General features: G+C 25.9%; 1 protein-coding gene across 3 annotated transcripts; it reads right to left on the bottom strand.

The window, feature by feature from the left end:
- Window positions 1–130: 130 nt before the first annotated feature.
- LOC113550398 (serine/threonine-protein phosphatase 2A 56 kDa regulatory subunit gamma isoform) lies at window positions 131–21,877 on the bottom strand. 3 transcript variants are annotated; one of them, XM_026952191.1, is made up of 14 exons: window positions 21,691–21,877; window positions 20,963–21,028; window positions 16,176–16,350; window positions 4,562–4,764; window positions 4,279–4,482; window positions 4,081–4,211; window positions 3,956–4,015; window positions 3,683–3,896; window positions 3,497–3,616; window positions 2,754–2,881; window positions 1,283–1,384; window positions 1,011–1,212; window positions 751–949; window positions 131–352 (listed from the first exon to the last, which is right to left on the bottom strand). In XM_026952191.1, the coding sequence occupies exons 1-13, from the start codon at window positions 21,721–21,723 to the stop codon at window positions 809–811; spliced, it is 1,779 nt and encodes a 592-aa protein (XP_026807992.1). In that variant the 5' UTR covers window positions 21,724–21,877; the 3' UTR covers window positions 131–352; window positions 751–808. The 3 variants fall into 3 exon arrangements, with proteins under 3 accessions (XP_026807992.1, XP_026807993.1, XP_026807994.1); XM_026952192.1 differs by lacking the exons at window positions 16,176–16,350; window positions 20,963–21,028; window positions 21,691–21,877 and adding exons at window positions 12,734–13,158; window positions 14,206–14,629; XM_026952193.1 differs by lacking the exons at window positions 16,176–16,350; window positions 20,963–21,028; window positions 21,691–21,877 and adding an exon at window positions 12,734–13,414.
- Between the last annotated feature and the right edge of the window lie 3,999 nt (window positions 21,878–25,876).

Raw genomic sequence — 25,876 nt, 5'->3', positions numbered from 1 at the left:
ATCCCTGAACTTATTCTTGAATGCAATCTCTCTTAATTTTTGTGTCTTCTATCACGCAACATTTAAAAATGCATACTTTCATAGAAACAAAAATTAAAACTAATATACTGTAGTAAAATAAATAAAAAAATAAATGACACATTTATGTTTATTTTAAAAATAAATAACACAACCGAAGTAGATAAGAGTGCAATCACTTCACATGACTTTCTTCATTCACATTTTGAAAAATTTGGTGGTTGAACTACTTATAACATGTTAATCCTAACAAAGATACACTCAACATTTAAATGACCCCTAATGAGATGAATAACCATTATAACCTTTAATTTTTTTTTTTTTTTGAGTAATTCTGTGAAAAAAAAAACACAATATTTGGTAAAATGTTATAATACTTTTTTATCTAGTTGGTGTTTATTACACAATCAATATCATATAATTATGTATAGATATATTATATTAATTTATAATAATCAATAAATAACTAAATAAAATTTGATTAAATTACTCTTTAGCTTATTTTTAAGAATTACAAAGTACATTAGTACTTTGTTGAATACAAAATAAATACAATAGTATATTGCATTTATTTAGTATTATATAACTTGATAAAATATAGAATAAATGTTTGAAAACTGATACACTTTGTAAATTACTATAGGGTATCATATACACACAAATTACATACTATGTGTTTAATAAAAATTGAAATTTCTTAAAAAGTATTTTAAATCAAAATAATGTATTCACCTTAGTTGTTTAGACTCTGAATATAAATAATAAGGGTCATCACAATTGAAAAGATTGGCTAGCATTTATTAACATCAGGTGGTGTAGCTAGATATTCATCAGCTCTCTTATGATCATTTAATGCCCTCAAAGTATATGTGTCATGTGGTAGTTCAGATTTACGTCTCAATAAAGGTTTTTCTTTTCGATTTTTACGGTTCTACAAAAAAAAAAAAAAAATGTTAGGTTTAAGAAAATATTAATCATAAAATTAATATTACATCAGTATCAATATGATACTTTGTATCCTCTTCTAAATTTTTCAAATCAATAGTTGGGTCTAAATCATTGATTGGTGACCTCGCAAAATCAGTATAAAATGATAAACTACTATCAATGGATACTGTAAAATTAGGATTTCTTTTAGCCAACTCTTCAACTCTATGCCACTTTTCGTCTCGTTTTTTTAACTTATCCACTTCACTAAAAGCATAAACAATACCATTAAATTAAAAAAAATTATATCAGTTATTAAATAGTTTAATATACATACGTCTTTCTATCTTCTTTGAATTGTTGGGTACATGTGTGAAATAGTACAGGATTAGTTTCAGTAAATATTTTTAATGCATTATACATTAAACCATGTATATTTCTGAAATAAAATAATGAAAATTTAATTATTTTATATGTTTCATCAATTATTATATAATATAATAATAATCATATAATTTAATAGATTTATAATTTCAAAATTAAAAAACTTTTAATTTATAAACAATATTGTAAAAAATTAGAATACATTATTAAAATAAACTATAAATTATTTTATATTATTTTTTTATTTTTAATGGATAATTAATATTAAATTAATAGGTTGGTTGGTACCTACTTATCTTATATACTACATAAGTACTAATTAATTATAATTAAGCCTAACGTATTATCCTTACTAATAAATAAAATAATGCCTATTTTTCATAATATCAAATAATTTACAATAGTTTAAAAATCCATGACCTATAGTTCTTTCAAATTATATCATCTTGATAGTACACATTAGTATACTGCATACGTTATAAAAATAAAATAAATTTTATATTTCTAACTTCATTGATAAAAAGCATATTATAATACAAGACTTTTATACTTTAATTATTATTATACATTTCATTCTAACACAATTCCAACAAGCTAATAAAACAATTTAATTCATACAATATTAGATTCTAATGGACAAAATATACAATATGTAGTATGCTTTTTTTTCATCTTGATAATATTTGTAAGGATATAAGTGTTCCAAAAGTTAATTATAACTTTTATATTTATAAAATAGTTAAGTTATAAATACATCTAAATTGGAAATTTAATACAAATGGATCGTAAAACAGATAGTTTATTTGTTAATTTTTAGCAATTTTCAAAAAACAAACACCACTTTTTAAGAGAAGCCATAATAATTGTTATGACTAGGTATTAAATAAATACATTTTTACAATTTATTTAAGTTTAATAGACTTTGATCATTAAATTAAGATTATAAATTAGTTTTGTTATTTTATTATATGAACAATGTATATAGTACAGAATTTTAAGCCATAATTCAATAATAAATTTATACACTTTTAAAAATCCTGACTCACAACAAACCATAGTCTTGTGATTTTTCTACAACTGTGTTACACTTTTAATTAATCAAAGAAACCAAAAGTAAAATTTAGATGAATATGGTTGATTAACATTTTTAGCGGCAGAACAAATAGTATCAAGAAGCACTTCAATCGTCAAAAATTGTATTTTAACACACTTATATGAATTATAGGCGTTAGAGAAAAAAAAATAATGAAAAATACACCATTAAACAAAATTATGAGCTTTTAAGGTACTTAAAAAAAGCATGCATTTCTTAAAAACATTTTTCATTGTGTCATTGTTGAAACATTTAAAATTTAAAATAATACACCATTATTCTACATTGAAGTAATTTTAATTTTATAGATGTAATTTTTAAAGTTAATTACTTATTCCAATGAGTTTTAGAATTTTTGTATAACACTGGAAACATGATTGGCAAAATCTCATCAACATTCTCAGACATCAGTGACATTATGTACTCATTGTTCCAAAAGTAAAGTGCTCTTTCTGCAACCTAAAATATAAATAACCTTTATTGAAATAAATCCAAATACAGTATTTACTATTCATAAGAAAATTAAAATAACAATTTAATGCTTTAGCAATAAAATAATGATTTTTTTAAATGAATATATTATTTTTGTATAAGTATTTATTTATATTTTTAAGTGGTATTATAAATATTTCTATTTACTCTTTAAGCTAATAAACTTCCGAAAACCTGATTACATTTTAATATTAAATTGAATAATAATATATATAATTGATTGAATTATTAATTTATTTAACATTTATACTGTTTTTTTTAACATAAATATAGTGACAAATCATACATATTTTATTTTTTTTACATAAATTAATATTAATTTAATAATGAACATCTAAATTCAGAGATTTGTCAATATATGATTTCCATAATAAGAATCAAACAAAACTTTTATTCATCAAATTAATAGTTTTCTATTAAATTTTCACTAATAAAAAGAGTATAAGCATATTTAAAGATTATATAAGTTACATCTACAATTGTACAACACATTGTATTATTACAATATTCAATAAAATGTTTCACAAATTAGTTGCAATTCACTTCTAAAAATAAAAATAAAATGTTTTGTTAATGACATACTTGAAAATGTTGACTTGAGACACATCTAGCTAATTGATGTATTAATGGTTTTAGCACTTTTCGAAATTCCAATGGTTCAATTATATCCAAAATTTCTTCTAATTCGTTAAGAAACATGACCTGTAAATAGCAAACCACATTTGGTAATTATTTACATTTTTAATTAAATATATGACATATTGTTACTTCTTTTGGGGAATGAGTCTTAGGCCAAAATTTCAACAAACTTCTGATAACTGGTTCTGTAAGAGATGGATCTTTTTCAAGGAACTGTACTATACAATAAGCCAATTGTGGATGATACACAGATAAAGATTTCACTTTGTGTAATGGCAATAAAACTTTTAGCAAGAATACCTTGTGCTCCTCTTTCAAAGGCAATGCAAAACCATTGACAATACTATTTTTAAAAAAAATGTATTAAATACATAGTTTACAAAACATATAAATTGAATATACCTTCCCAAAATTTCTAAAAGCTCAGCAATGCCATTATGATGTTCTGTTTCATAAATAAAACTACAAAAATAAAAATGTATAAGTAATTAAAAAGTTATATACAAATATTAACTGTTTATTATTACCTATAAAATATGTTGTTTATCTGTTTCCGTATATACGCTCGCAAACTTAGAAATTTACCATAAATGCGATGTAGTATAGTTTTCAAAAAGTCTCTCTCTCGTGGATCTTCTGAATCAAATAGCTCTAACAACTACAAGTAAATAAATATATTTTGATAATTAGAACCCATTTAAAATAATATAATTAATTTTTATTACCTGAAGAACAAATTTCTGATCAATATAGTTTTTTGCTATATGGGGCTGAAAGTCTTGAGACTCTAAAAACCTAAGAAAGAACTCATATACCAGTTGCAAATGAGGCCAGGCTGCTTCTAATAGAGGTTCGTCTTCCTCTGGATCAAACTCTGCACCATTAGGATTGCTTGATGGAGGCAGACTACGAAATAGATTTACTCCAAACTAAAATTTAAAATATAAATTATTATTTTAAACTATTAAATTAATAATACATTTGTAAATTATGGCTTTTAGTTCATACCATTCTAACAGCTTCAGGGTATATAGCTTCAGTAAGCACACTTCCATGATTAGATGACAAATAATCTACCATTTCATGTAATGTTTCTCGCTTGATTTCTTTCCATTTTAGATCAGACTGTGGATCCGAAATAAAGTCAAATAATACACAGCACTGTTGCATTTTCTGAATAAGTAACTGTTCTCTTTCAGATGCATTGGCTTCTGTAATTAAAGAATGCTTGTATTAGAGAATAATATAATTAAATAATATTTTTTCTACATTCTAGCAAAATATTCTATTGAATATTTTAAATGAGAAACATAATTAAAATAAAACAAATATAACGAATAGTAAATAGTAAAGTCTAGTATTTAATTAATTAGTCAACTTAATACAACTTTCATAATTAAATATTAAAATTTATTTTATTTTACCTCTTAACTGCATTATCAACAACTTTCAAACTAACACTATTTTAAACACATATTATTAATTTTAAAACTGAATTATTTTAGAAATCTAAACTATATACTACATATCATTATAAACTGAAACTAAATTGTGAACATATTTTTCCACCAATGTTTATGTGGTCCAATTCTTTAAGATAATTAAATAGGTTTGAATATAAACAAATGTTGTGCTCATTGCCAAATAACATAATAGTTATATGAAGTATTTTCCAATAATTCTATTAATGATAATATTTTATTTTGATTTAAGCTGGTTAAGTACATAAAACAAGTAAAACATTTTTAAATTATTAGATAATTATTGTTTATTAATAATAATTAGATATTATAATATCATTAATTTCAAGACAATGGTAGAACAATATTCTGTTTCCATAAAACAGGGTTTTACAACAATTTTTTTTTCTCGACCGAGATAATATGGAATATTTATAAATAAATATTAATAAGTGATAAAAATAAAACAATTACAGTTAATTTATTTAAAATATAAACACACTTCCAAGGTTTAAATGTGAATATGAATTTAAAAAAAGGACATGCCGCAAGTTTCAACAACAAAATAGGCCAATAGAGTTGTTTAAAATTGTAAAATATGGTATTATGCTTTTGCCACAAGAACACAGGGTACATAAGTGTGTTTACATGTGTTACCAATCTAACAATGGCCAGATCGCCCAGACTTGACAAATTTAAACTAAATACTAGAATTTAGAATTGTTTTAGGAAAGAGAGCTGATTTAATAAGAAAAAATGAACAATTAGATTTATGAATAAATTGTTATAGACGCTGCTATGATAAGGTATAATATATCATAATACCATTTTCATAACTCCACTAAATAAATGTTCAAAATTATTTATTATCAATTATTTTAACAATTTAAAAACTACAAATTTAAAATTTTCCCATATAATTTGACTACTCTAGTAAAATAAACACCCATCAGAATTGATTTTTAATGTAATTATCATTGTATTCTAATCTATAACAATATTATATTAATATAATATGTACAATATCTATGTATATGGTTATACACCTTCTATTAAATTATTTAAATAAATATTTTTTCATCAGTCAAAAGTCAAAAATCTTATGAGTTATAACAATATAACACATAATATTTAAATATTGAAACTATTTTTGTTTAACTACTGGCAAAATATTAAAGTTTATGTTTACTAAAAATAGATTAACGTCAGTTATAATAATAATCACTAAATTTTCAAACCTATTAGTCAAAACGATTATTTATGCAAAATATTTTATATTAGAATTAAAACTAAAACTACAACTAACATAATGAAGATGTTTTCTTAACAATTTTTTTTTAAATATTACAGTAATATAAAATATTTATATATTGTATAGTAACTGTTACTTCTGCTATTCTATGGAGTGTATACCACGTTTCTGAACTATATACAAACACAATAAATTTGTACGATACAACTTAAGTGAAATGAATAATGTAAATATACAATTAGGAGCCGTTGGCTATAAACCCAAGAAGAATAAAATATTAAATTTCTTATTTACAATAACCAAAAACAACAGAAAAAATTATTAATATTCAATAATAGCAAATTTCAATTATGTAAATCTTACAATCAATTAATTATTAACTTGAGTAACATACTCGTATAGTTGCTAATATTTACTCAACAGATTAATTATTCTATATTACATTATTAGATGTTATATAACTAAAGAAACTTTAAGTTCAAACCTCCAATATTAGTTTTAACAACTAATTTGTTTATTGTCGAATTTAAAAAGTTGTATCTAATAATAAAATATAATATCTCATATAAGAAAAATGTTCTGAGATTTTGTAAACTAAAGATTGACAAAATAAATATATGAAATTAGAAAATGCTATCATATTGTACAAAATGCAAATTTAAATATTTAGTGCTTAATGGACGCTCAAGTTGTTTTAAATTCCTCTTCTAGACCAGTTGTTATTAATAAAATAAAATTATTATATTTAGTGGGTTCTTAATTTGATATTAATATTATTAAGTTTTCAGTTATTTTATATACTAATATATATTATCTATATTTTAAAAAGGCCGTTTTTTTATTTATTTATTTATATATATAGTTGTAATCTTTGAGCTGTATTAATTTATATTTTATATATTAGAAGCTATTAAAAATAAATATTTAGTCAAAATCTAGTTAATGACTGACGTAATCAATGAATCAATCCTTCATGGATAAACTTTTAAAACAAATTCAAATTTTATTTGTTTATTATTATAGGGATTTCAAAAACTGTATTTTTGAATCTAAAAATAAAGTATACGTTATATATACAAATAATAAAGACGTATCATTTATATAAATGATATTGTATAACTTACATAATATGTACAATGTAGGTATATATTTATTAATTTTATAATATATATAAAAACGTATAAATAGTTATTTTATAATCAAGTTTAGAATGGTGCTCTAACTCAGTGGTTTTCAATATTTTTTAGATCGCGACCCCTCCGTTTTTCATTTTATTGTAATGCGAACCCCTTAAAAAAAACTTCGTTTTTCGTCAAAATTTGATTTAATTACTGATAAAATATTTATATGGAATATAATTTTAATAAATTTACACTTAAAAATTTAATTAATTTATAATACATTATTTTAAAACGTATTGTTAAGCATTCACAATACATTTAAATATAAAAAAATACATAAATACAATATATAAAAATGTACAATTTAACTTATTATTCACATGTTAATGGAATACTTGAGCTAAGATTACGCTCCTCAGCAAGTTATTATATAGATAGAGAAAAAAATAAAAAGTTATAATTTTATTTATTTTTAAATAATATGGAAAAATCATTTAGTGTATTATTTTTGGCGACCTCCAAACCTATCATTCGCTACCCCCAGGTTGAAAACTACTGCGTCTACTCCACAGCTCAAAATCTTAATTTTTCTTATTATTATATTGCTAATAGACCTTAAATCCTAAACTTAATATTTCTTGACAAAATAATCTTGAAAAAATTATTACTTGTAATTCGTATTTTGTGATAGTTAATAAAACAATTTTTTTGAGCATACTTAATAAGTTAGAATAATGAAGGACTAAAGTGCATAAGGTTGCTAAGCAATACAAACAGTTGTTATGTTATACTATGTGATTATACTGGTGTATCATAGGGGCTTTACTAGTTGTAAACTAGGAATTTAAAATTGAAGGACGTAACAGTCAATAGAGATATAATATAAGCCGTGCAATTAACTGTTTGATAAAATAAGTTAATACAAAAGCATTCAGCTAAAACATTAATTTAATAAATATGTTCTATAATTAAATTAACATTTGCAACAAATTTTAAGTTATTAGCTAGTAAGTTATAGTTATAAGTTATTGTCGAGCTGGAAAAAAATATGAGAGAATGCTTTTTCGAGACATTTACATTTTTTTGTATTTTTCAGTAATTAATAATAATAAAATTATCACAATTTGTAATAGACACAAAGCAATGTATGTAAAACCATATGTATGTATAACTATATTGAAGTTATAATATATATATTTGTATTAAATTATAAGTTCTAAATGGAATGATAAATGTATTAATTTAACAATGTTGTATGTTTTTTTTGTATCTGTCGTCGTTTTTTGGAGCAAAAAAAATGATTTTATTTTAAACTTTAGAATGGATTCTAGTAGCAAATTGGATTGAAAAAAAATCAAACAAAAACGGCGATTTTTATGATAAACCAATTTTTCACAAATCTGATTTCTTTATTTCGTTATTATTCTACAAAAACGAATAATCGTAGAACCGTAGACATTTGGATTTTTCGTCGAGTGTTTATAGTGTTTATACTATCATTTAACATTCATATAGTATAATTTCCAAAATGTTGACTATTTTTGAGCTATTTATAAAGAATGGAAATTTAAAATTACATTTGAAGTTCGACATTTAAAAAATGAAAATTTTAATAATTAAGGGTAGAAAAGTTTCTTCATAAGTAGTTTCTACTGAAACCAAAAAAAAAATAAATAAGAAATACACAATTTTATTTAAAAACCATTCAAAATTCAAATTTAGATATTTGAATGAATAACGATTTTAATTAATTTACATAAGGGGATTCAATAATACCCCCCTCCCCGTTTTTGTCTCAATTTAACAAACATGAAACATACAAATTAAAATGTGTTTAAACGTACTAGAGTAGATAACCATGTAACTGACTGATTAAGTGAAGTGATAATAAATCTAGATGAATCAGTACATTTGGCAAAAAACACGTCTAAATTTATACATATATTATATAGACAGAAAAATCCGATACCAAATGCCATTAATTTAATTTATTATAATTTAATATTATTTCAGGGGGTCTGATAATTTTTCTCTACATGGTATTATTTATAGTAAACATAATGACATTTTCCAAAATATTTATTTAATTTTTGTCCGTCATTATCTTTTGAGGCAATAAAAATACTTAGATGTTCAACTTTAAGTGTGGTTTCTTGTCGGAAAATTAATTTAGTTATTACATTGGATAGCGATATGTATTATTTTATTATAATTCATAAACCTTAAAACTGAATTGTATTGTTCAATTTATTGTTGAGCTATCGTAGTTTACTAATAATAATTAATTAAATATTTATAATATTTATAAATGCCATTTTTTCATCAAAAATAATATTAATAATTTTTAATTTTATTAGAGAATATACAATCTATACCCAAAGGCATAATAAGAATATGTACTACATTACATTAAAAAAACATGAATAAGGTGAGGGAAGAAACTATCCAGTGATCGCACTTCTTAATATTAATAATAAAAAGAAAAATTGACAATCAAGGAATCAGACTAGCTTTTAGAACTAGACTAGTTGAGAACATTCTTTGTAATGCCGGAGAACATCCTCTGCAAGTCATTCGTAACATTAATACGATTAAATATAATATATTATTATCAACACCTGAAACCTGCCAAACCATATATCCGCCTCCAACTTCCACCACAACTTCCAAAATACTAAAGCTAAAACACCCACCAAGATCTTTAAAACTTCAACCGAATTAAGAAGAATATCAATCTTAACAGTAGCGAAGCGTCATAGAAGACAATGAAACAACGTCTAGCCACTAAGAAATTAAAACACAGGACATAATTTTATTTTATAAAATATTTATAAATTTTAACGTTATTCATATTATAAAAATTATATATGTTTTAATATTTGTTAAAATTGGTTTTTCGTTGTACAGTTATAATCTTTAAGAATTATTAAAATAAATTAGATGCACGCAATGCGGCCGCGCGGGTCATTCCAAATATTATATTATTATATCTACGCTGCGATGCAACATCTCCCAATTATGGGCGCGCGGGTACAGGAGGGATTTTAATTTTTAATGTAAGTGGGGTTTACTATCTTCGTTATGAGACATGTCTCGCTATTAGGATTTCTTCAATTATCGATATCGCCATCGCCATCGCGTTGTCACACCATCGTCCCCAGTAAATCGCTATTACCGATAGCCGATAGGTAGACCTACAACCTACGTGTTTCTTAATATTGTTGTTTTTATATTGTAGTTTGTCCTCATGGCTGATAATTTAATTTATGTCATTTTGAACGATGGAATTATTAATTACTCATACGAAAAAAATGTATTATCAAATAGGTAAAATAAAAAGGGAGGAATCCAAGCGTATTAGTGTCATTTTATTAAATGTCTCCCCAACTAAAAACTAAAGCTTCGTCACTGAATCTGATTATATTGATCCAATCAACAAAATCCCTATTAATTCACACGCACCATGGAATTGGTCTCCTAATATAAATATAGAATTTATCAAGTACAATAAACATTTAATCACAAAGACAATTATTGTCTCTCATTTCCACGAATCAGTAGATCACCAATATCACCACACACTAACTTACGGTAATATTTGTCAACTTCATTAATTGCGTCCGATATAAATTTATTATTTTCCTTTCAATTTAATACAGACTTAGGACAATAGCAATATTACATATTATATTGCTAAAGGTAGGTTAAAAATACTGTTTTTTTTTATCATTAATTCGTTAAACATTAAAATAATAAAAATATATAAATAAAATTAGGTTATTGTATTATTATATTAAAAATGTTATAATTAAAATAATACGAAAATGTATAGATTGGTAAAAATTTGAATGATAGTTTTGATATGATCAAAATTTGTTATTTTGTTCACATTATTAATATTATTTTTTATAAATTCTGAATTCAGGAACGCAATTAGTATAGTTGTATAGAAAACCGGGACGCAATTAGTATATAAATAATCGCAATTTTTATATCATGGACGCAATTCGTACACAGCCCATGTAATTTAGACATACGCATCTAACAAAACAAATAGAGCGGATTTCGCCATAGTAGATGGTTCCTCAATCAGAAGTTTATAACCAAAGAAGTTATGTATATTATTTTACTTTTTTCGGGAAAATCGATTCATTTTATTCATAATTTTTAATAAGCAGATATGGCTATTTCTATTTTTTACTCAATTGTAACTTTTTTTCAATGTTTTCTTTTTATATTTAACATAAAAAGTAAAGGTTAAAATAATTATTTATTACTATTATTGTGTATTGAACTATTAGAAAAAAAGCATCAATATTAAATTGTACTTATTTTAGATAACTTAATAGTTTTGAACTGATAAATTACCTACAATAGTGTTTTATTTCATACAAAGTTTAATATTTTAATCGACATATAAAATAATCATAGATAAAATTCTATAATATTATATAAGTACTAGACAAAATACAAAAACATACAATGTTTAAGAAATAAAATGAATAATTATATCTTATTTAGTTATTATCAAAATATTTTTATTAAACTATTATCAACATTTCAAAATAATATTACATTATTAATATTCTATAATGAATATTAAATCTATGCTCATGTAAGCAATTACTTCCTAAATCATAAAAAAACATTAGAATACAAATTTAAATTTTTAAATGTTCCGCTGATATAGGGATAAAATTTCTTATCGTGTAATCCAGTGTTTCCCAACATCTTTTAATAAAGGGACCTTTTCTATAGAACTTGAACATTTAGAGAATTTTTCGGTATCAATACTCAAATCATAGTTCAAATCGAAAATCTTTTACCAATTTATTTTTTCCTAAATTCTTCGCGGAACCCTTGTTGTTGGCTCACGGAACCTTTAGGTTTTACGAAATACCAGTTGGAAAACACTGGTGTAATCCATGATCACAAGATAACTGAAAACATAGGAAGTTTCACTTCATCATCACTCTCAGTTTTCTATTAAAATTGTAACCCTGCAAGTCTGTATAACAGGTGTAATAAAAGTTTCAATCAAAATCATTGAATTTTTAAGTTTGATTTTTACGTGAAATGTACATAATAAATAATATAGATATACACAATTTTTGAAACACCGTGTATTCGTCAGTCGTTACATATTTTAATTTATTTAATTGTGATTGACTCTTTAAATGCACTATAAAGTATGTGCATATTAATATAGTATACCATTATTGAAGTAAAAATTTTCTCATTAAATGTTCGCATTAGCGCACATTTAAAATTAAATTTTCTATTACATACGTTATTAGTGCTATTACTAATGAAAATAATAAACTGGACCTCTTCATATATGACTCACCGTGAAGTCTGGGCAAATGCATTGTTGGATCGCAAAACATAATGATTGGAGATTTTTCACGGCCAGCAAGCAGATCCAAACCACTATGGAAGCTTGGGCTTTTGGGCAGAAATGGTACACCGGACTGCAGGTTACCCGCCACCGCTGCAGCAGTGCCGTTGGCAGTTGTGCTCAGCGAGAGCGTACGACCGCCCGCAGATTTGTTCACTACCATAATCACCACGCCACAGGCTCTTAACCGTAACACCCATTTAAGATCATCTAGTTCTCGTTACCATAATATAATAATACAATCGTAAGCACCACCGCAGATACTCGCAAAAAACAATGGCATACCACCACGCCGCTTGAATCGGGGTAGATAGTGTTACTTAAACGTCCAAAACAATAATTTTACATATGGGACATTTTTGTTCATTTTCTTGCTAAATTCGAAATGAAATAAATAAAAAAATTATTACCTAGACAGAATGAGTTTACGATTTATGTTCGATTGTAGAGTGTAAAAGATAAAATTACCTAAATATTATTTTGTATAGTATAATCCGATATCTCATGTGTTTAAAAAAACAACCTAGCTAATTATAGTTAACAAATATGCATGTTAACTTATACTGTTGTCAGTTTTAGTTGTAATAACTCAATAATATTTCAAATATAAGATGATTAGCATTTGAATAATATCCCATTATGATTTATGAATATTCTATTTTTAACAATGATGTTTAAATTAGTAGACAAATATAAATTAAACATTAAATAAACACATTACACCTAGTGTATTTCTTTTTTTGCTCGAATTTCATAAATTATTTTATTATTGATAACATATGTTAGCCATAAAGCATCAACCAGAAAAAAAACAGAAAATTGAAACTAGCTAATTGAATATAGTCAAAGTAACAACCTTTATAAGTAAAAAAAATTGTTTTTTATTTAATAACATATATGTTTATGTATTATCAAAACAAAATAATAAATAATACAAAAAAAAAAGTTTCAAACCTATAGGCAGACGTAGTATTGGAAAATCGCGGTTAAAAGCCTAGGGTTTTACAGTAAGTATTTAAATTAAACCGTCCATGGCGAAGTGACCCCACCCTCGATCGACCTTTTGGCATTTACTGGACTCAAAACGAAATTAACCACGAACGTTCAAGTTGTAAGCGAAAAACAACGTCTACGCGAATTCCGCGTGTGCAGTGTGGCTACCTAAGCGATAAGTAGCCATCGCATAAAAATATACCATAATATCATAATATTATATCATTGTAATATGAAGACTATATAGGTATAATAATAGGTACAAAGCGCATATTATATATTATATCGAATGCGTATACATTTTTTTACGCGATTACAGCGAAAAACAAACGCGATAATATCATTATGATTCATATTATTATATACACTCTACAATCGACAGGTGACAATACTTAAATTAAAATTTATTATATTATTATTATGGTTACAATAATCTACGACGGAATAAAAAAACCATTCCAACGTTCGTTCCAACAACTACAGCACTCTCTAAGGTTTCTTGAACAGCGAACAATATAATAATACTAATAAATTATTATTATTTATTAAGTGTGTGCGATGTGCGGATGTCAGAATATTGTGTACAGAAACCTCGCGAGTGCGACGGCGACGACGACACAATTGCGCGCGCGCGCGCCCCGACCGAGTGCGATTTTATTGAATTTATTTCAATTTTGTTAGTTGACAAATTACTAAAATAATTTCGCTTCAAGCGGCTGACAATTAATCGCGACAGCGTACGTGGATCAAAGACGACGACGATCAAAACTCAAAACATCAATTGTTGTCAAAACGGACGCGCGCGCACGTGCATGGCGTTTCGGTGACGGTGTTTCGAGGACTAGCGCGGCGTCTGTGAGCTTTGGATTCGCGATGGATCGATGGTGGCGGCAAATAGGTGCGTGGGCGGTGCGGCGGGGTGGTAGTGGCGCTGGTGAGACGAGAAAGTGGTGGCCGGGATGAGCGCTGCCGTGGGGTAACCAAGGAAACACACTTCGAACACCAGCCGCGGTCGCCGCTGACCGGAGTGCCGAACGCTAGCGGCGCCTAGACCGGCGCGCGTAGCGACAGACGCGGTGACCGGGTGGCCAGATGTCGCTACCGTTTCGCGCGGGGCACGTGTGAACGACCACTGGCGTAACAAGTGTTGGTCGTATGCCCCAACCGGCGTAAAACCGTCCCGTTACCGATAGAGCGGATTGCAATATACGACAAATGAAGTGAAAATAATTATGACGGCAATAATGCACATAGGCTGTAAATTACACGAATGAAGGTTCAATGTCGCGTGTATAAATAGAAATTACGAGGTATCCAATAATAAATATATATATGTGTGTGTATATGCGATATACCTATACATTTAATGTATAAACGGAGTAGAACGGATAAACTTTATGATTGAAGTGCGGCTGATGGTATTTTATCCAAAACAATAGAGTATATATGTAAATTATACGCATATCGTTTTTGGAATATTAATAAAAAATAAGTATGCACGATGCCGAAAATCAATATAATATCAAATATACTACAATTATTTTTACAGATTTAAACACAAACATTAAAAGTTTGAACTACAGACTACACTAGGGCTTTTAATTTAATGTTAATTGATGAGTGATGACAAACCTACATCAATATAAAACTTAAACTGTTTATTAAGAGGATGTCAACGTATTATTTGATTTCTCTGTTTTACTCAAATGTGAATTTACTTATCATCAAACTTAAAAGTTAGAACATTATCTGTGTTATCCACATTAGCTTATGTATAATATTTAAATTTATATGAGAATTATGATTATGTAAAATATTACAATTTACAAAAATGCTCAGATGTTGCATTAAATATTTGGATTCAAAGTATGTTTTTATTTTTCCAAATTATGATTAAATATATATCGAGTTTATGGATATACAACACAACATAGTTTATAATTGATAAATCTTAAATCTAATACCTAATGATTATATTAACCCTTTTATTTTATTTTAGAAATGATCAGATTTAATTTAACTAAAAATTAAACACATAGAAAATAATATTTAATAGGTTATGTAAAAAAAAATGTTGAACTTGAAAAGTTCAATTTTTTCTCTTAAAAAATCTAAAATAAATGCTTCAGCTGTTTAGCACAATTATTTTATGAGTGTGAGAAACTCCGTCACTGATATTTAATTTAAATATGTGTATATATATTATATATAGAAAAATAAATTGTTACTAATTAATACTTAAGAACTATAACAATATATTCTAAAGGATTAATATATATATATTAATAAATATATTATATATAACTATGTATATTAAACTGTCTCCTAAAAAAAATGACTTGTATCATTTTCAATTTCTTATTTTGTAATTTAAATATTTAAAAAATATTATTCATACCATTAAGTGATTGTAGAACTTGAAGTTCACGATTGGTAGCTACAACATTAAAACGTGAAGAGTTTTGTCTTTTCTCTCTTTTAATTGTGATTGGTCCTAACTTAAGTTTGTTTATTTGTGTTGGTGGGGGACTAGGAGCAGTACTTGAATGTCCAGTAGAAGTGCCATCTTGTACCTAAAATAATAATTTATAAAAATTGATATTGAATAGAGGTATTTAAACGAAAATCCAAGTATAAATACTTGTTGCCAACTTTTAAAAGGACATTATACCTGCATGTGCTGTCTTCATCTTACTAACGTACACCGTAGCAAATTTGAGTTTAGCATAATCCATTTTATGCTGTTTGATTTAATAGTACAATAGGTTTACTAATTATTCCACTTAAAGGTAAGAATATTATCGAATGTATTATGTTGGCTTTTATTGAAATTTTAATTTTAAACTGAGTTAATATTATAGCTAACAGCATAAAATGGATTCTGTGAAATGCAAATTTGGTACTGTGTATGTTAGTTATAAGAAGACAACACATGCGGGTATGATGTCCTCTTAATTATTAATTGCTATTTACAGATAAAACTATAAAAAATGACAATGATAATGTTTCTGTATATTTATAAATAATTCATATTAAATATGATGAAAATATCATATATTAGTCATTTACATCCCTTCTTCAACCTTATTACCAGTGGCGTAGTTATGGGAGGGATGATGGGGATAGATCCCCCATAGCTTTTTTTTTTTTTAATGTTTAATGGTCTCAATTATATCTTTCGTCTATCATATTATCATGCATTCATACAATCATATGTAATGCCATAGATCCACCAAGTGTTTTTCTACACATTTCTATTTGACCTGACAAAAGACATTGTTTCAAAATTGAAATCTATGAGAAGCAAATGTGATAACGAGTTTAAAAAAATATTCGTACAAGCAAAGGTTAAGAAAATTACACAAATACATGTTAAGTATATACTAGTTATTGATATCAGCATTAAAAAAAAAAAAATAGGTAATGGCTGTTAAAATGGATATTGAGTTGACAGTCAAACGGTTGAATAAAAGACAAATAAATGGAGCAAATCCATTGTCTGATCAAAAAATAGAAGCGGAAACTTACTATAAAATAACTGTTTTTATACCAAATGTTGATTATTTCATAACTGAATTGGAAAATAGATTTTTGACACACTCAGACATTTTCAAAGGTAGTATAATAATATAATATTATATAGTCTAATATCAAAGATTAACTTATGTGTAAATATAACATAGTATTATTTAGTATATTAATATTATTATTTATTAGTGTATTTGAAATTATTTTACATTTTTAGGGTTTGAGAGTTTATTTTCTTCTAATACAATTTTAACTGAAGTTGAAGAAACTTCATTTAAAAAATTAGTTGAATTTTACCAACCAGATGTGGAAAACTTAGACATTTTACTGGTTGAGCTAAAGTTGTGGAGGCGCAAACTAAACAGATCATCTAATAATGTACCGAAATCAGCTCTTCAAGCGCTTATTGAATATGATGCTAATATATTTAAAATAATCAAAATTTTATGTACATTGCCTGTATCCACTATAACACTTGAGCGGATGTTTTCATCCCTTAAAAGAATAAAACATACTTAAGAAATACCATGTCTAAAGTAAGACTAAAAATCATTAACTTTTTATTCATTGTCATAAAATGATTGTTATTACATTTTCATAATAATTAATTAATAATCATTATTTGTTTTTAAACAGGATCGATTGAATGGATTAACTATGTTGGCTGTCCACAAAAACATACATATTGACACAGAGGAGATAATAAACAAGTTAGCCAAAAAACCTAGGAAATTGGATTTTTTATCTTATAAATAATAGAGTTTATGGAAATTAAATTTTTGTATTAATGTAACTGTGTATATAATTATGTTTAAAAAACAAAATACCTGTTAGGGAGGTTTGGGGGACAAAGCCCCCCACTTTATGTTTATCCAATTAATTAAATATCCCCCCCGCAGAACAAAATCATAACTATACCACTGCTTCTTACTAATCCTATGCCCATCAACCAATATAATTGGCTATTATATAACCAACTATCAATTAAATTTTTACAATCATATGAATCAATATTAAAATATAGAATAGGATATTCTGTAATTACTCCATCATGTCATTAATTAAATCACTATTATAGTGACCTAAATCTATTATGGATGTGTTAAATTTAAATTAAATAATAAATCATTGGAAACGAACAACAAATCTGAATGGAGACTATTCATCAATCTCTATTTCAAAGGATTTTTGATAATTTATTAATAATTTATACTTTATAGTATTATTACCTTGTGGCTAGTACCTAGTAATTTATTTATCTATTAATAATACAGTAGGTTGAAAAACATAGGAGGTATAAAAAAAACCTAAAAATTTTGTTATTTTGAAGAAAGTATGTAATAATACAACTACTTACAGAGTATGTTTCCTGCAAAATATATTAGAGGGTTTTGAGATTAAGTCTTTTTTCATGAAGATCCTCATCTCTTACACAATTTAATTTAGTACTATAGAATGCAGTAAGAGATGTATGTGATAAATGAAAAATAGAAATATATAGATCATGGGTAATATTGAGTAATTATGTACACTGATAATAATAAGGGTCAGTTTTTGATGAATCTTCTAATGAAAAAATTGCGAGAAAATCTATAGGTTTGAGAGTAAACAAAGATAAAATTAAATATTTAATGGTAACAAAGAGTATCTCTTAAATATTGACTGCATACTTGTAAATAATAATAGATATTATTATAAACAATAGAAACAACACGCACAATGAGATAAATGAATAAATTAGCATCCCGCAACCAATGTTACTAGTAAATTAAGAAACTCCTAGAATAAAAATTACGAAGACACTCTAATACAGTTAAACAATAGTCAAACATGAACAAATATGTGCTTTATACATTTTTAAATAACTTAAAAAATTGGAAATGTTGTCCTGAAAATTAAAACATTCAGAAAAGACTTTTTTTAATGATTTTTTATGATATTTTTGTATAAACTCACAATCATATGCGTGTATATACTAAAATTTGCCATGCACATAGAGTAATGATGACAATAATACTCTGAACCGTTCTCAAAACAATGTTTATCAGTTGAACTAATATTGTATAAAAAGAAGTATTTTTAATGATTTTCATGAGTTTCATAAAAATCTATCAAGGTGTGTCTTGTTTATTATTTATTTAATTGATTATTTTAAAATTATAAATTTTATATCATACTAAAATTATGAAAATATAAATAAATATAAATAAATAGGTGCTCAAGAAATATATACCCCTATCATAATTGGGTTAAGTGGATTGTAGCTACCCTTGGGTCTCAGATATCCAGAAGCTAGCATCAACTCACAAGACTTATTTTTTACCAAACTGATATTTAAGGCTCAGTGCTTTGTTTTTAAAAATCACAATGCCATGTCCATGTGGTATTTGGTACATGGTATATGTGTATTATGTATTATGTAATACTCATACTATTACATAGTATATTTTGTAAATAATATTACAATAGTAAATACATCATTTTTTTTATGGAATGAGTAATTTTTTTGATTGTAGGTAAGGAGATATTTATTCTTTTAAGTGAACACCTGTTAAATTTTTTGAGATAGCCGCCACTGGAGTTAACTATAGATAGTATTTTATTATAAAATACAGTAAAATAATTAAGTATTTTATTGAACAATGAATTAATTTATATTAAATCATTGATCATATTTATTAACTATTATAAAGACACTAATTATTTATCACTAATATTTTAAAGTTATACATATTTTCTCTCGGCTATTGAACACCAAGACACGCTTTTAAAACCTAGGCAAAATGGCAAGCCTAATTATACTGAATATCAAATATAATTTTTTTTTTAACTGTCAAAACACATATGCATTAAATTTATAGATAGGATTTTTTGCAATTCCAACTTATTTTCAGTCATTTTAACCACTGACGATACTACATCATAAATGTTATCATAATTATTATTAAAATTTAATTGTGCACATTAGATAGTTATTTTTAAAAATATCTGATAACACCCTTTTTGTAAATATGATTATAAATTTATAATGATAATCTTTTCTCAACTAAACTAATTAATAGCAAAAATATTAAATTATCTTTAATTTACAAAAAATATTTCTATCAAGCAGATGTAAAAACTAGCATTTTTATAAATTATAACTCATATTGGTTTTAAGTAAATTTATTTTTTAAGTCATTTTGACTTATCAATATCACGAATTAAACAAGGTTTAAGAGTACTTAAACACACTTGAAACGTTAAAATATATTTTCAGAATAATATGAAATAAAAAACATAAGCCAATACCATTTATAAACATGTAACATGTCACATACCATAATATTTAAAATTTTTAATATTGTAATAAATTATAAAACAAAATCTAATAATAAAATCAACATTTAATAATTTATTTCTAATCTATTTTATATGCTATATAAGAAATAAAAATCTTAGATAATGACTCTCTGGTTCCCTACAGATTATACAGAATACCTGGTAAAAATTAGTTTACCAATCAGAATTCGTATTTTAATATTTATCATAGATTCATAGAAAAGTTATGTCATAAGCATAACTGTAATAATTTGATTAGAGACACTGGCAGTGAGGTGTTTTTTTTATGATGTTTGTTATGTTATATTTAATAAATAAGTAGTTCACACAACTTACATCATCCCCAGACATTTCTACTCCTGATCCATTTTTTACATCAACATTTTTGGACTTGGAAATGTCCTGAAATATAAATAATTATTAAAATAACATATACATTTTTTTTTACTCAAATACAAAATAAATAATATACCATCATGTAAATAACATAATCATACATATCTAACAAACAAAATTATATAAATTGAAGACAAGATAAATTATACTTAAATAACTTTCAAAGTTAAATTTGTATATACATTTGCCATACATTTAATTTGTATTTATGTATTCCTTTATTCTCTCAATGTCTTCTCTAAAACAATGGTTTGATGATTTTAATATTATCTTAATTTATCTATCATTCATCTATTTATTATTCTCATAAACATAATGATATAAATGTGTATATTACAGTGAAATGTATCATAATAAATAATTATATTAAATTAATCTTCAAATTGAAAATGTTTTAGAATAATACATAAAAAAATGTGCAGTTGAAAATCTGTATAACCAATAAACAGTTTTATAAAATATACCTTCATAATTACTGTTAGGTACTTAATTCAAATACTTTTACTAGATTACTTTTATATATATTTACATACATATAACAAAAATACCTACAAAATAATATAATTCAGTAAACATTAAAAGAAAATATGTATGAAAAATCATGCAGTAAGAAATCATTATGATACAGGCGATAGGCCAAAACAAATATAAGTTGAGCAATAGTTTACCTTATCTTTTTTTAGTAATATTCTATTTGGCATTTTCAATTCGCTCACAGTGTCATATACGTTCTGAAACGCAATAAAATTATATATACGAATATTTTAAGAAATGTGTAAACTCAAAACTTAAAAAGTCAAAACGTATTAAACTTTCCCACGAAACTCGGTACTTTTTCGTTTTTTTTATTGTCAACATAATGAACTGCGTAACAGCTTTGTTGAGTGGAGAAGGAAACCTTTCGGTTATCTGTCTAACAAACGTATACAACATCAATACATTTTTGATATACATGTTGCATGTGCGTAAATTGCGTATCGAGTATTGACTATTGACAATTGATTATTAAGTAGGTAATAACTACGATTTCAGATATTATACATTAATTATAAAACCGTACATATTATAATATGTATATATATATATATCATAAATCGTAAAAGTAAGTTTATGACATTAAGTTGAAAACAGTTGAAGTACCTACTCTACTTCTGTTGCATTAGTATTTAGTTGTCTGTTGTCAATGAACTATAAACTAATAATGTCATAATGATTCGAATGATACGATTATAATTTATAATAACTATTATAGGTACCTATGCTTATTGGTTTTTGACATTATGTTAAATCCATTTCAACAATTATTATGAAATAATTATTTTCCAATTTAATCACTTTAATAGACTTGATACTATTCTATCAACACAATATAACTCACGTAATACCATTGGGTATAGAACATAGATAGTAAATATTAGTAATATAATAGCTATAAACTTAATGGTAATTACTAATTTGTATAATGCTTATTAATGCATAGGTATATAGTAGTATTATAGTACCATTATATTATATATTTAACATTTTTGAGAAAAGTACCTTAATCGCAGAATATCTAAATTAATTTTTAAATTTAGTTCATTTCATCTAAAATATATTATTTATTCCAACCCTCAGTATTATATGTTTGTATGTTATTATTGCTAATAATGCTATTATATTATTAATAATATTTTTATAACTGAATAAATTACGATTAAAAATATTTTATGATATTTAGTGAATGTACAGTAAATAATTGGATACCTATTGGTTAATATTTTTAATATATAATATAATATAACATTAAGAAGACGGATATTGATTTGTTTTCTACACTAAAATTTTTATGAAGATATCATATACATGTAACAAAAATATATTTCTATTATAAAATTTCAACTTTGAAGATAAATCCAGTCTAGATTTATCTTCATTACTGGATTATCCAGTAACCATAAACTATAAGCATAATATTATTTAAGTAAACTTTCAAAAGTAAATGTCTAATGTTCATCATTATTAATTATTATACATAAATAGCTATTTAGGTATATAGATGTATAGTATTGATAGTATTAATTGTACTTCACACATATTTTTGTAGGTATGCAATATATTTGTATGATCGCTGAATCGACCAATAACGGAGCCTCTGCATGGTCGGGAAAGTATGGGACTCGTCCGTGTCCATTTTTTTTTTAAAAAAAGGAAGATAAAATTTAATTTAACTTGCAATAGCACGATTAATTCAAAAAATCCTCCTCCTACTTGTTACTTCAGTTACTTGACAGTTTAGCATATATTATGGACAACACTTTAATAGTCAAGCATCTGATTGTTGATCCAATTCTTAAGACCTTTCAACTTTTCTTTACCTAGACTCCAGAAATTCTCAGGATGGCTCTAGGCTCTGTAAAAGAAAAATCGCGCGTACAAATTACGAACGGATAAATATTTTGATAGATACTTTACAGAGTCTCTACTCTCTACATTACACAGACCAAGAACATGCCAAGAAAATACACAATTTACAAGGCCCTAAAAAAAAAAAAAAAAAACGAAACGGTCCCAGCTATAGCCAAACTAACACTGTTGTTTTTAAACGAAAAAATATTTAAAAAATCTACCTTTTAACATCTTCTATATTTTTAATAAAAATGATCATATTTAAAATATAACTTATGCGACAAATTGCGGTATTTTTAGCTAATTTATTATAAGTAGTACCCTAGTGGTTAAATATCTTTACATTAAAACATTTTTTTTTAATATGCACTTTTAATAGTTAAATTATTAATAAGTTTAGCTAGAATGAATGTACATCTTTTTTATGTGACATAATTATCAAAAAAATACGTATTTTGGTATTTTAAACAAACGTATCCAAAATTATATTTATTTATTATTTAATTTTCTAAACAACAACCGCTGGAGGCCACATTAGGCAATAGGCACTGGCCTACTGGGAAATTTTCCGGCGTTTAGATGGGCCAGTCCACTCACCTGTCACTTGTCAGTAATATAATCTATTTTTCACCGTTAGTACACCACTGGTTCTGCAATTCTGCATCACGTAAACAATCTTTCTCAGAAATTCGCTGTATTAAAAACTGTACTATTAAAAAATAGAATAATCTATATTCTTTAATAGTTATATGACACAACTGCACAAGATCGTTTCAATAATCTTTCCTTATTGCATATCGAGTATTCCAAAATCCTAAGTAACCATCGTATGAATGTAATATGTATTACAATTGTAATTTATGGTAAATAATTTAAATGAACTATAAAGTGTAAGTTTATTTAATTTCCACGAGAAACTTCTTTCTCGCTCCAACTACTAAAGCACCTCATTTCATAAATGGCCTCAAAGACACTTCCTGACAACCCCTCTAGACGCCTCAAACGCGATTGGTGCAGTTGATGCAGAGAACTACTAACCTTTTAAAACATACTAACACAGTTATTAATACATTAATTAAAATACTAAATTCATTGTAAAAGGTGACTCGACTGCGAGTCTTTCTTCAAATCATTCACAAACTATATTATAATTCTTTCATAAAATTTACTTACTGTATATTACTATGTATAGATTGTAAATAATCAATAAACACTACTATATACTGTATCATATGTATATAAAAAAGTTGTATTAATTAATTACTAACTTAAAAAATAACTAAACATAATTTAAAAAATTAATTTTTTTCAGGTGACTTTTTAGGTTTTTTGTCATAGGCGGAACTAGAGCCCCCCTGGCTTAGGTGGCTATCTGGCTATGCGACATAGACTATGCCTCCTAAGTATCCGATTAGCCCCCAAAATGTATACCCTAGTTATGGACCTACAGTTTTTTATCATTATTCACAAATTACTGTAGCGATGAGCTATATCTGCGAAGCTTCTCCTCAAACGTTCTATTCACGCGGCGGGGTGTTAGAATATTCGGGAATGCTTACGAACGCATGGCTCGTCAGCCGTCATGTTGTATATATAAAAAAATAGTATATCGGGGCCACTAAGAAAGTAAGAACCAATCTTCGTCTTTCGAACCGACCAACACCTCGTACACACTACGTTACGGCTACCAAATAAGTAATACTATTATTTTCTATCCACATAATATTATATTATATAATATTATTTAACATAAATTCATAATTCATTTGAATGAATATTACCATGGACAATAAGTAATAATATTGGTAATATTACTCTTTACTCGATTCTAAACAAGAAGTAATCTCAACGGACTCGACGAACGGTTCTGCGCAATGGGCGTGGTTATTTTTAATTTTTATACGCATGGACTCGTGCAAATGTACAATGCCAGTATTGTCACCAATTTAGTTTAGTAGGGGAAACGGTAAAGCGTTACCTAACTACTGCTGTCGAAGAAACTGGTCGACGACGAGGTTGCTTTTTATTTTAAACCAAGTATATGGTAGTCTAGTATAGTTAGTAATTAGTAGGAGAGTAGGACTCAGATTTAAATATATTAAAAAAACCAAAATATGTAAATATATAATAACAAATTGCTTTATAAATGACAAAAAATGAAAATAAAAAAGTCACTTAAATTGAAATTATTATGAAATTGAATCTTATTCATCTAGATCTTGATAATAATGAAATACCATTTACATGCTCAAATTGTCAAAGACCAAAGTTAAATTATTTAATAATCTATGGTTTGATTGTAACATAGATTTATACCGACTTCAGGAAAGCTCGACTTCAACAGAGGTAATGGGTGAAAACTGCGAATTTTATGTTTGCAATGCTCAAAGGAGTGAGCTCATTCTGCAATATTACCCCATTCATTCTGCAATATATATCTAATTAATTTTGAGTATTTTAAACCAG

The sequence above is a fragment of the Rhopalosiphum maidis genome, chromosome 1, assembly GCF_003676215.2.
Source record: "Rhopalosiphum maidis isolate BTI-1 chromosome 1, ASM367621v3, whole genome shotgun sequence".
Lineage (NCBI taxonomy): Eukaryota > Metazoa > Arthropoda > Insecta > Hemiptera > Aphididae > Rhopalosiphum > Rhopalosiphum maidis.
The sequence above is the reverse complement of the archived record's forward strand: the minus strand, read 5'-3'. Positions and strand labels throughout refer to the sequence as shown.